This window comes from Salminus brasiliensis, chromosome 2 (genome assembly GCF_030463535.1).
Source record: "Salminus brasiliensis chromosome 2, fSalBra1.hap2, whole genome shotgun sequence".
NCBI classification, from domain to species: domain Eukaryota; kingdom Metazoa; phylum Chordata; class Actinopteri; order Characiformes; family Bryconidae; genus Salminus; species Salminus brasiliensis.
The window spans coordinates 45177277-45191254 of record NC_132879.1 but is presented as its reverse complement, the minus strand read 5'-3'; the positions used below and the strand labels follow the sequence as shown (position 1 = coordinate 45191254).

Genomic DNA, 13978 nt, shown 5'->3' with positions numbered 1-13978 from the left:
GCAGGGTGGATATTTGGGAAGATTTAAATCAATGGAGGAGCCCATCTAAACCAAAACTGTATCCAAACCAAGCACGGCCTGGTGAGTTGGTGATTCCACCAGAGTTAGGCACAAATGATATGCACTGGAATTGCACAGTGGTTTCAATGGAGATAGTGGAATAAATAATAACAATAATAATGGTACTATGTGGTAGCAGATATATTTTATTACTAACAGGAACAGAAGTGGAACTGCGTATGAAACAGTACTTCAGAAGCATCCACCCTAACCTGCTCCATCCTTATTTAACATATAAGATGGGAAAATCTCACAATACCTGGCAATCTGACTGCTTAATTACCACAGGTTTTTATGTTTACTGACTCCAGGATATCAGATATCTTTAAAGTAGTTGCAGAACAAAGCAAAGGTTTTAATAGTGTCTAAATGCAAATATAGCATTTTAGAATAATTTTACTATACAAATATAGATTTTACTATCATAAACCACACGTGATGCGACATATGTCTTCTAAGATTTAAATGTCAAATCAAATCCAGGTGTATTGTCACGTCACATGAGCACAACTGTGCTTGTCCCTCGAGGTGAAGCACAGATGGTAAAACAGTGCCAAATCCAAATATGTGTGTTTTCTTTGGGTACTACTCACTACGGCTTAAGGCTCACTTATGCTTAACGTTTATGATGTTACATCACCGGGGAACAGGGACAAACCATTGCCATGCTTACAGTTGTTACAAGAAACGTTGGACTGTCCTTTAGTTGATGTATTACTTAACACCAATGCCAGCGTACAGGACATTTAGAGGTATGTGGGCAGGGGGCTTTACATCAGACATATTCTTCTTCATACATAAAGGGACGTCTCGTTCCATTGACCACCACTGTTAACAACTGTGAATCGGAAAGTTTCTACAAGAGATCATTTCCCACCAAATTAGATCTGCATTAGCCATGTAACTAAGCCAGCAATCCAAAGGCTGCAGGCTCAAATCCCTCAAATCTGGGCCCATGTTCTAAGTTCTAAGCAATCCAAGGGCAACAGCAACTTAAAGAAGAACCACTGAGAGGAACCTGTTCTCCTCTGGATGACACCCTATTCAATAAAGCCTAAATCAGTAGCCCAATGCTTACACCGTATCCGTATTTAACGTAAAGGGATGTCTGATTCAATTGACCACCACTGTGAACAATTCTGCATCAGACAGTTTCTCTGGAAGAGATAATTTCACACCATACTATTCCAACTGACTCTGTTCATCTTATCTATTTAACTGTGCTATTTTATTGCTGGAATTCCCCTTTAGAGTGCTTCATTTATGCGTACAAATCACAACCGCTTCACAGAAATCTGGGATCAAGCCAAAGGCAACAGTAGCAAGGAAAAGCTACCCAAGAACATTAAGATTAAGAAAACGTCCTCCTCTGCGTGACGCTCATTCAAATAAGGCCCAAATCAGTGTTCATGTTAGTACTGGAAACTGTTCACACATTCTGGACACATCTTAACGTCCTAGATACATTTCAGTAGCCCTCTCTCTCTATCTCTATCTCTTTCTTCCTCTTTCTCTCTCGCCCTCAGTCTCCTTTCTTGGAAATCTTTAGCTGGTTTCCAGTGAAGCAGAAGACTGATGACAAAAGCCCATCCAGGATGACATATGACGTTAATCCATCAATGTCCAGCTTGGGTTTTTTTTCACCTCTGAAGTACACACACACACACACACACACACTTATAGGTGCAACATTCACTTTATTTCAACATCAAAGGGGTAATCAGGAGCACATCCATACTGGTGTCAAGTTGCTTGTCAGAGGAAGATGAACTGGTTTAATATGAGTTATTATTTACCCCTCTCTCCACTTATCTCTCCCTTTAGATCAGAGCAGCTGATGCCAGCCTGTCCTATTAGATATTTTCTGCAATTCACAAACCAGCATATCTGATTCAGTTTTGCTAACTACAGCAGTAAAACTCACACACACACACATACACAACTTCAGGCTCAACAGCCATATTAAAGCCTTAGCTGCTGTTGTGGGCTTGTTCACACTTCTGATGTCTGATGTCAGAAGAGCTTAATATAGTGAACCACTGAAACACTGGCTTAGCTTTTCTAGGCTATTTATTCACTTTACTGTATGACACATAGCCAAAACACAGAAAGCAGCTCGTTCACCAGCATGCATTATAAATCTCTGGGTATAACTAGTAGCCTAGAACACAATCCATCAACAAACAGTGAACAGTGAACAAGCTAGCAGCACAAAGCTTCACTGCGAAGATGTCCATCTTTTGTTATTTTCATGTTAGCCTCTGCTAACACTCTTCCAACACTGGATGATGTGAGATGCACATGTGCAGTGAAATGAATTTGCGTATCTGACCATCCTTGTTGTGCTCACAGGGCCGCATATTGGGTGTGTATCTCATGTGGCACCACAGATAAGATTCGCTCAAATTCTGGTTGGAAAAGATTCACTCTTACTGCATCAGGCCTGATTTAGGTTTGTGATGCTTCAGCCATGCAGATTATCCATGTAGAAGGCCATGGGCTCAAATCCCAAGCCCAGACTGAGCAAGCCAAGGGCATCAGCAACATAAAGAAGAAACGTTGAGAGGAACTTGTCCTTGTCTGGTCAACGCCCTTTATTATAAGGCCCAACTCAATATCCCACCGCTTGCACCTGTTGGACACATATCCATGTCCTGGAAGCTTCAGCTGCCATAGGCTGCAGGGCCCTCTTCCTTTCTTTCTCACCCCCCCTCTATATCAATCCATTTTTAGAAGTATTAGGCTAGTTTTTAATAAAGCAGAAGACTGGTGACACAAATCTTTCACCAGATTTAGGTTTGTAATGCTTCAGCCATGTAAATTAACCAGCAACCGAAAAGTCATGGGCTTGCTGGAATGGATTTACAGGAATCTAGGTCCAGCAAGCCTCAAATCTCCATGAAGAACCTGTCATCACCCAAATAAAAAAGCCTGAATCAATTTCCGTGTTAGGAATGGAAAATACTCCAACCTTTTAGACACATCTTCATGCCCTAGATGCATTAGCTGCAATTGCCATAGTCTGCAGATTACTTCAGGAAAGCAAGACCCTCTCTCTCTGCCTCTGCTCTTTTTCTTTTGAGTGTTTAGCAGGATTTCAATGAAGAGGAAGGCTGATGTCAAAGATCTGCATCAGATTTAGGTTTGCGCTGCTTACGTCCAGTAAATAAGCCAGCAACCAGAAGGTTACGGGTTCTAAACCCACTGCTGACTGGGTGCTTGTGATTATGCCTTTGCCCTTGGGCACAATAACCCAGGGGCTGCTGCTATGCTGGCGACATAGTGTAGCATCCAGCCTGGCTGTAGTTAGGCAGCATAATGACAACAATTACCCCTGTAAGTGGATCAATTAACTATGACTAACAAACCAGCTATATAGTGGTTATTTAGCTCTGGAGAGGTCCTGAGCTTTGTACAAACACAAATGTGCTTCTGCGACTACGACAAGTGCAGGGAAACAGTTTCTGTTCTGTTCTATTTCTTTTACGCCCTTAAGAATTTGCCAAGAAAGGTGTCCCTATAATCACTACTCACAAACACACACACATGCATGCACACATAACTGTGACATTGGCCGACTCAGGCTGCTAGGCTAGCGGGTGGCACGATGTGAGCTTAGGCCTTGCAGGCCCAGATGGAAAATGCAATTATTTCTGCTGTGAAGCCAGCCACTCTGCACGCTAAGTGGATTTGTGTTCAGCCTCTGATGCCGCGGCCCCAGCAACGATACACACACACACACACACACACACATCAGAGCTAATTCTGTTGGAGCTGTATCATCAAGCCTACAGGCGCCATGCATCACAACCACCCAGACAGCACACACACACGCATGCCTGCAAAACACCACTCACAACATGCGTGTGCCTCACTTTCATCCTCTCCCTCTTATTCGCTCTCTCTTTTTTCTCTGCGTATCTGCCTCGTTCGCTTCCACTAAAAGGGTTAGGAGATTTCCCCCAATGGATCACTGGTGCTATTACAATCACATACAGTTTGGTTATTTTGTTTCCATACAAATTTGACAAGACATGGGCTGGGAAACAGTGCACTAGCAACAGTGCTGCAGCGCTGCTGAACTGTTCTCTCCAGGAATAATTCTGGATTGCCATCACTGTGAACTGTGACCTGTTTACCAGGGGAGAAATCCATCAAATAGCAAGTCTGTATGGTGGGGTGCAGGCTTCTGCCGACTTGACGACAGGATCGCCAATCTCCGGTAGATTGTATCCATCATGTTGGTCATTAGATTGGACAATTTAAATGTTTGGAATCTGGGTATTCTTTTAATGTCTAATAAATGTCAAATATTGACAAAAGTTGTGGGACACCTGCTCATTTCTTCTGAAATCAAGTGTATTAAAAAGGAGTTTATCTTACTCTTGTTGCAAGGAAGGTTTTGACTAGATTTTGAAGCATTGCTGTGAGGATTTGATTGCAATCAGCAACAAGAGTGTTAGCAAAGTCAGGATGTTGCATGATCACCACCGCACCTCATCCGCAACTCCCTAACTCATCCCAAAAGTACTGGATGGAGCAGATCATCATCCCAGAGAGCACAGGTCCACTGCTCAGAAGCATATAATGCTGGGGAGCTTTATACCCCTCTAGCCCACACCTGGCTATAGGCATGGTGCCAATAGATAGGTTCATGTTTACCTGAGAGTCCTATTCTATTGGCAATGGGTGTAACTTGGGTAGCTGAATGCAATCATTAGAAGGACATGGTAGCCTATGTGCAAAGACTGATGAACATATGTAGCCTGAGCTCTACCTGGAAATCGTTACATATCATGTTTAGCTCGATTTGATTGGCGTCTGTCTATGGCGAGTGCTAATAATGCACCGGAGCGAAAAGATCTGCCTGTTTCTTTTGTAAAGGTATTCAGTTTTGTCCAACTGCAAATACATCAAATTGTTCTCTCTTCAATTTGGCTGCAAAGAAATCAGAAGCCGAATCAGGCATGAAAATTCCAGGTCCTCCTTCTTTCAGATCTGCTTTCCCTCCTGAAACGTGCCGAATAAAGCTCTGAGTCCTTTGTCTCGCCATCTCTTTTCTCAGAGGACGACAATAGGCTGCAGTGTAAAGTGGGCCACAGCGCAAAGCCAATAAAAAGTCTTTCATAAAGCGGATGTCATTCCAGGGGGATTACGGCATGCAGGGCCTGTACGTCTGTCGCTGAACGCTGGGCCGTAATTGAAATTAAAGGTCGTCTTTATTAAACATTTTTTTGGTGATGAGGTGGCAGATGCCGTGTCTCTGTGTAAAGGAGCAGTGAGCCGTTCTCCCTCGCGGGTCAACAGAAATGAAAAGTGTTTGACTTTGAGCAATCACACCGCTGTGTTACGTCTCCTAATAATTTACACTTAAGCTACCTGTAGCTCCAGTGCTGCTTATAGGAATAATTAGGAAAGTGAGGGAAGCTTTACTGTTACACTGCATGCTGTGGCTTTCCAATAAGCCATAAGGTTCTACTTGGGTGAATCAGGAACAGCACAGAGAGATAGCGACCATATGTGTCTGCTTCTGTTTATATATATATATATATATATATATATATATATATATATATATTTAGATTGCTGTACACTGCTGTTCAAATAGGTGAAATGAATGGTTTCAATAAAGACATCCTGGTTGCAGATAAATCTAAAAAGAATGTTGCCCATATGTGAGTGAATAGGTGTGTGTGTGTGTTGTGCCCTGTGATAGACAGACACCCTGTCCAGTTTCCGACTCTGTATGAAAGCCCACACCTCATTACTGTCATAATTTACATCCGTTTTATAGGCCCTAAAATAGAACCATGTGGAACTCCACAAAATGTGGCAATATAAACAGCTAGACAATAGTTTTCGCTTTAGGATTAACAACTGAATCATTGATCGATGGTTTAAATGGTCTTGTTAGGCTTGTATGGCAGTTCCTACATAATGTGTGGGCAAGATGGCCACATTTGTGCTGGAAAACTGCCATAAAGAGCTTAGTACATCCCAGACAGAGATGAGAACAGAACCGTGAGAGAGAAAATCCTACTGATGATTTTCCTTTTGAATGGAAATTGATTGCAAAGATTCCAAAACCTCACATACAATTGTATCGCATAAAATATGTAAAGGCATAAAATGACAGCGAACTACCAGAGAAAGAAAACTACCCCACATTTCCAGCCAAACAGCACAGTGCGAACAGAAGGCTTTAATCACAGCAGAGCAGTGATTTCTCAAGCTGCATTCACATCCACTCTGAGACCTGCTTGAATGGATCTTCTCCATCCACTCAAGAATGCACAACAGAAGGTTCATCATGGTCCTGCACAGCTGTCCCACAGGCCAGCTGCCACTGACACAGCTCCACATGCTAACATGGTTACCTAGCAGGGAGCCACTCAGCGTGATTTCAGTTGCTTAACGCTAAATGGCCCCCATTTGCGCTTATTCATTATTAGCAATGCAGGCGGTTTTAGCAGTAAAGATTTGCTTTGCTCTGCTTTCTAACAAGCTCTGAAAAGCTCACGTACCCCAGACCAGAACTGATTCAAGGCGAAGCCTGCCAATTATACATGCTCTCCACAGACTGACTGCTGTCTTCTCTTAAAAGATACATTATCATAGCATTTTAAAGCCCCATCTCCATCTCTTGTCCCAAGCAAATACACAGAAATTTACTCGGTCTTGGCTTATTTGCATCCTCGCTTCCTTGCTTTATTCTCCAACCTTATCCCAATTGCTGTATCACGCTTTTCTTTTGCTTAGTTTGAGCACAGGGGAAGGACAGAAGCAAAACTTACTGAACTGGAGATGTATGGAGATATGGAGTGTGTATTAGTGAATATATTGCCAGTCAAAAATTTGTAGACACTTTGCATGCATTTTACCTTGTTCATGATCAATTCTTTTAAATTAGTGAAAACTCTCACACAGTTTCATGTTCATCAAGTGTTTGGCAGTCCAATGATTTGGCAGTTGTTCCAAACTATTGTTAGAAATACATATTTTGAATGTTTGAGTGTCTGGCTAGCAGCCTATGGCCAGCCCTTGGGCAGAAAGTGTCATTACAAACTCCCAAAGAATAGCCCCATCAGTTTGTCCCTGTAGTTACTGAATAATACGCATTAGTGTGTAGTAAGCCTTGCTGTTGCATTAAGGGGTTCATCTTTAATAATCTTAAAGCACCCATATGGGGCAGCCATGGCCTAGAGGTTAAAGAAGGTTGCCGGTTTGATCCTGACTGATTCAACTGACAGGACACAAATGTAGTGCCCTTGAGCAGGGCACCTAACCCAAAGGGCCAAGCAGCTAGGGCACATGTGCTGATTAACACCCCCCCTCCCCCCACCCACTTAGTGTATGGGTGGATTAAAGACAGAGATCAAATTCTTATGTGTGAAACACAAATGATGATTGAGTGATTCTTCCTTCATGTAATTGTAGGCTTTGTCTGAAAATATGAAAATGTGCTCTTCACTCCACAATATTCAATTTAATTCAGATTTATGTAGATGTATAGATTTTTTTTTACAACAGATGTTGTCCCTAAACAGCTGTACAGATTGTCCGCCAATATAGGTCAACCCTTTGAATTAAACAGGCTGCTTGTGTTACTGCGCCTTTAAGACTGATTTATATATATATATATATATATATATATATATATATATATATATATATATATATATATAAATCAGTCTTAAAGGCGCAGTAACACAAGCAGCCTGTTTAATTCAAAGGGGTGAGGAGAGGTTGGGCAATGGACATGTAGACAAATGATTCTAAAAGCTAGATGTCCCCAAACTTTAGACAGGCAGTATCTAACATAATAGATACATACACAGGTATCAGTTTACTTTGCAGACCCACACACACATACACACTCACATATGATGAAGCGCAGTAAGCGCAGTGTCCAGATGCTGCAGTTGTGGTTACTGACCTCCAGCCTCCGGCAGCTCTCCTGCTGTGCAGAGACTGTGGAGGTCAGCGGGGTCTCAGCATGCTCAACCAATCCCAGGTAATGACCCCCAGAAATGCTCACTCCATCATTCCTTCACTCCATTCCTCCACTATATATTACATATGGCACATTTGATCATAACATGTATGTACGTACACATATACAATACATATGGCACGCATGTGACCTCACTATCTGACATTGCGTGTGTATGCGTCTGTGTATCTACAAGTGGAAATTATTACAAATGTATTCAGCTATTTTAGGTTGCACCCATTGTTAAAACACTGCCAATTGAATAAGACTCTCTGGAGTCTGGACCTGTGCTTTCTGGGATGATGGTTTTGTGCTCCATCCAATACTTTATGGATAAGTTGTGGAGTTGGGGATGAGGTGGGGTGGTGATCAACCAACATCCTGACCTCATGAACGTTCTTGTCACTGACACGATGCTCCATGATTTAGTAGAAGGCCTTCTCTGGACAATAGAGACCAAAAGCAAGACAAACTCTTGATTAATTCTCTGGAGTTCCGAAGTAACACAGAAGGAGCAGGTGTCCCAGTTATTTTGGCCATATAGTGTACACGTGTATATATTTATGTACAGTGTGAGTATCGTTGCAGAGCAGTTATGAGAAGCTAGACTGTCATGACAGGCTTACAAGCATTGAGGTGTGTTGCATCACAGCCAATTAACCTTTCAAAAGAACCCTAAATAAATCTCTCAGTAAGCGCTCGGTGGATTTGTGAAATGCAAGCTAGACTGAGCATGGATGTCAGCTGTGTGTGTGTGTGTGTGTGTGTGTGTGTGTGTGCGTGTGCCCATTTACATCCTGATACCAATTTAAAATTCTGAAGGCAAAGACCAAACGGCTTTAGAAGCACTGCTTCATACATCCATCCATTTATTTGTATAACAGGGATATTTTCTGTAGACTTTGACAAAGGCTCCTGCTAATGTACTAATGAACTGTACGTTCATTAGACTTTTCACAGAATTTCGCTTCCCCTAATTAATCATGTCTCCTTGTGGAACTGAATAAAACATTTAAGGATTTCAAGTGGCCTCTATTTGTGTGTGTGTGTGTGTGTGTGTGTGTGTATGGTAGTGGGGGGAAGGCTGTAATGCATGTTCACTAAATAGCTTCTAAATTTATTTATGATTCCCCTGTAGAGGACATCCCAAGATGTTTGTAGCAAACAGAAAGCAGATGACAGGCCTTCCTAACTGGGCTAATAGGCTAATTGCTGCAGGACGAGATCATTTACTACGAAATTAATAGCCACTGCCTCATATTTATCCAACAAAGTGTTCTGTCACTCTTGTATCACCATGCACAGGCGGGTGGTGGTGGTGGGGGGGTTAGTTGGGGGCAAGATTTTGGCCCAGTTTTAAAACTAGATTCAGGTTTTGGTTAACACTCTGTATTGTTCTTTACTCTCAATGGCCACTTTATTAGAAACATCTACCTTGTTAGATGGTACCTTGTCTACCCTGGTACATCTTGCAAGTGTACAGTTTCCCAAGGACCTTCCCTCTCCGCATCCCATATGAAAGGTCAGAGCTTAGCTTACAGTTTTGCATGCGGCAGGTGGGAAACTGGTCACGTCTCTTGTGTGGTAACCATGGTGACTATAACACTAGCTAGCTAGTGTTCTTTGCAGCCTAGAATTTGAACACAAAAATGAGAATAAAAATACATACCCTATATGGACAAAATTATTGGGACGGCTACAGATAATACAAACAGGAGCTTTTATGACATCCCATTCTAATTCCATATGCATCCTTGGTCCCTCCTTTGCAGCTCTAACAGCTGGTTTGGAGCTCTGCAGGTATTGAGTCAGCCGAGCGCACATGGCTTTTACGCACTATGCACCTCAGCACTCTCGCTGTGGTTCCTAACTGCAATTTTTTTAATAACACCACTCACAGTTGATCGTGGAATATCTAGAAAGGAAGAAAATGGAATCAACGGACTCACTGCAACTGTGGCATTCTATTGCAGTAGCGCACTGTAATAGAGTTCAGCGAGCTCTTCAGATTTTACACACCTGTGCCAATGGGACTGAATGAAACATAAATTCATAGATTAAGAGGTGAGTCCCAATACTTTTGTCCATATAGGTGCTCCTCAGATGTTTGCCTCAGCTGACACCAATGTGATCTCACAAAAGTAAAAAAAAAAACATCTAAATTTAGAGACAGATGGGCAGTTTATTAGGGTCAAGCCTATCTGGCATTGCTTTGGCTCTTTCTGAAAATGAAGGAGGGGGGGTGTGATTGATGCTTGCAGTGATAATTATTTTTAGGCCCAGCCCTACTGTGATATTTATGCAGGGAATCTCAGGAACATGCGTATCGCTATTGTAGGTAGGCTTACAGTATATTAGTATTCTCAGAGGTGGAATTAAGCCATATAGGCACCACTACAATAGTGATCTTAGCCCAGGTTCTGTTGTTGGCTGGAGACTAGAAGATGGTGGACCACTCTCAACCTAGCAGCTAAGTGTGGTCCACCATCCACATAATATCTAGTCAACAGTGATCTGAAACTGACCAATGAAGCATGGAGTAGAGGTCAGATAGTAGTTGGGCATTTACAGCATATAGCACACCTGTAATGCAGGTGAAGCTTCTAAAGGTGCCACCCAGTGGACATAGCAGGGTAGGATTGATCAAATGGTTCTGGCTTCTTTTGTTCTACTCTAGTTCTCCTTTAGCAGCAGCTATTCCCATGGATTCTTCAGATGCTCTGCTAAAATCTGAAGGAGCGGCCATTCCTTTGGCCAATAGAGGTCTGAGTTCTCACCGGAAATATTAATGTGCACCCAAGTGCCCAATTTCCAAAAGCAGTGTCTCTTCTCACATACAAAAGCCAGGCCAAGCCAGCAAGTTATTTATATATATATATATATATATTGAAGGCCGGCATCTTTCTTCAACATCATCTGAGGTTGGTTTCATTTGAAAAGACGGATTTGAAGAGCTCTTTTTGAGCTTGCTTGTGATATTTGCACGAGCTTGTTGAGACCTTTTCAAGTGCTCCGGCTGCCGTCCTCTGAGTGTGTGTGTGTGTCTGTGTGTCTGTGTATGTGCGATTCTGTTTGTGTGTGTATGTCAGAAGACCTTGTCCCTGAATGCAAGATTAATGCATTCCGACTCACCACAGCCATCGTTCAATGAAAGGCAGAAGACCTAGAGGCCAGCTCAGCTCAAGCAAATGCATTTACAAGTTCCACTCAAACCAATGCCAAGGTCAGAGATCACAAAAGGTGAAAGGTGATGGTCCAGAGAGCGCATTGAACATCTTCGCCCCAGCAGCTTTAAACTGTGTGGGAGATTTTTGCTTCAGCTTCAATAGCTAATGAGGCGCTCTGCTCCAAAGGAAACTATTCATAGATCCCATTTGCATTGTCCTATTAAGTGCTAAGTCAGGAGTTCTTGCTTTTTTTTTCCTCTTGCTTCCAGCCCACAACCTCAGCCGTAGCCAAGAAAGTCACGCAGCCCGTATCGTTCCAAAACAGCCACCTCCGAACCAGCCACCTCTCACTTTCTTTGCGCTCATAAATAAAACTGCTTTCACAGGAACTTTCCCCAACTTTCATTGCATTTTAGACGTGCCAGGCACAGGGTTCCGTTTTCACATCTTTTTAAACGAGTTCCACCCTTTTGAATTTGTTTTGTCAACTGAAATATATTTCCTAAAAGTGGTCAGGTTTTCGTCAGCACACCCCTGACCAATCACGCTAATATGGCTAACATGACGCCTGAGCAACCTGAAGAGCTAAAGTGAGCTAAACCTTCAGGCGAGACTCAGCTGCCTAGCTTGCCCTGCAAGCCCCATCATCCCTTACATCTACAAAGTGTTCTGTCACTCCTGTATCACCAGGCACAGGCGAGTGGGGGGGTGGAGGGTTGGTTGGGGGCAAGATTTTGGCCCAGTTTTAAAATTAGATTCAGGTTTTGGTTAACACTGTGTATTGTTCTTTACTCTCAATGGCCACTTTATTGAAAACATTAACCTTGTTAGATGGTACCTTGTCCACCCTGGTACATCTCAAGGTGTACAGTTTCCCAAGGACCTTCCCTTACAGTTTTGCGTGCGGCAGGCGGGACGGACGGGAGGTCCCGACGCAGCTCCGCAGCCGGGGAGATCCACTTATGGGCACTGGACGGGAGGGACGTCAGGGCAAGCAGGGCAGCCGCTTCCCCAGTCACGGCTGGAGCATGTATTTCTATATGTGCTGCTAACTCAGTTACAGATATCTGAACCACAGTAAAGCTTAAGGATCTGTGAAATCACAACTGCCAGAGGGCTGTCAGTCACATATGTTTATTAGGATATTAAGACCAAGCCAAGACCCTTGGTCTAGTGAGGTCTGAGGAGTGCATTTTGGCTATTTTTGAGGTGTGTTTTATCATATTTCCGCTTTGTGTTTTCTATTCAAGCTTTGCTAAAAATTCAATATCTTAAAATGTTGTCCAGGGACTATCTATCGCTGCACAGTAGAACAGTGCACCACCACTCCAGAGTCAACTAACTCTTCCTGAAGTTCTTTTGCAGTCAAACAGGAGTTTTGATTGGCAGTTCTCTTAGAAAGTTGATCTCCAATTTGACCTTCACCACCACTCTTGTTAACTCCCATTTCTTAAGTACGTCACAAACTGACCAAAACGACTACTTTGTGCGCATCAATTATATAAATGTACGTGTATTATATCTTGGTCTTTTTTTGAGCCATGGTGCTTTTTCTTTTTTTTTTTTGTTGTATTCAACACAGTGTGACCCCAAGTGGAGTGGTAACGTCTGGGCACCTCTGCATTACCTATTTATAGTAATTTGCTTGCTTTCTTTCCAAGCGGGCATAAACAGTGCGTTTCACGGCACGTGCACACGTGCACTTTTTTGCAAAGTGCTTTTTATCCTGTGGAGTGAGCGCAGCGTTTTATGGACCGTAATGGCTTACGAGCTTTAGTGGTGCTGGAGAAACCACTGCAGCGTCCAATCTACTCCATCCATTACTCACACTGCACCATTTGGAGCATTTTCAGTCAACACAGCGCTGTGAGTAAATTGCGCTTGTGCGCTTCTGTGCGCACTTATGTGTGTCTGCACCAAAGAGAGAGTTTGCAAAGTCTAATGCACCACTCTATCATCTCTCTCTCTCTCTCTCTCTCTCTCTCTCTCTTATGCGCTCTTTATAATTTACATTACTATTTCAACACACACACACACACACTCTGTCTTTATCTCCCTCGCTCACTTTTCACTTTCTCTCTCTGCAGCATGCCCCCCTTCTGCAGCAGTAGCCTAATTAGCGTAAGTGATCCCACCTATTGTCAGAATATTCTGGCAGGTGTGTGTGTAAGAGAGAGAAAGAGCGTGCGAGGGTGTGTGAGAGAGCGATAGGTACATTCTGAACGAGCATAATTTTATCCTCTAGTGTTCACGAGTCTGCAGAGGCTCTAAGTGTGTGTGTGTGCTTAGTGTGGCTGTTGCTGCTGCTGCAACAAGAGAAAAGGGCAAGCGGCTCACCTGGGTCTCCGACATCACGTATAGGAAGTGCTGATCGGCCGAGAAGGCCATGTCCCGCAGGATCGGCCCGTTCTCCACCACCTGCACCGTCTCGTACTGCAAAGCACCATGGGGCGTCCCGTCCACACGAATCTAAAAAAACAAAAAAGCCAGAGACAGACACTGTTACTAAATCTGGGAGTGAAGAACTGATTGCATGGGAGGGGATGGTGTGAGGGCAGCTTGTTAGACAGCTGTAAGGGGCGTTATGTACCGGGACTTGTCAGCTCAGCAAAACGCTATGCTACCCACGTCCAGCCTGCCTGTGATGATGCGCTCTTTTTCGGGAACATCTGGTGTACATAGGCCCCCTAAACAATTCAGCGAGTTAAACACCTGCAGCCCCGAGGGAGTGGGAGGGAGCAAATATGTACTGTTTTGC

General features: G+C 43.2%; 1 protein-coding gene across 1 annotated transcript in view; it reads right to left on the bottom strand.

The window, feature by feature from the left end:
* plxna4 (plexin A4) overlaps positions 1-13978 on the bottom strand; it is a 317535-nt gene that overhangs the window by 142721 nt on the left and 160836 nt on the right. The window contains exon 4 of the mRNA XM_072672908.1: positions 13558-13689. Within this exon, the coding sequence (XP_072529009.1) occupies positions 13558-13689 (132 nt within the window). The remainder of the gene's footprint in view (positions 1-13557; positions 13690-13978) is intronic.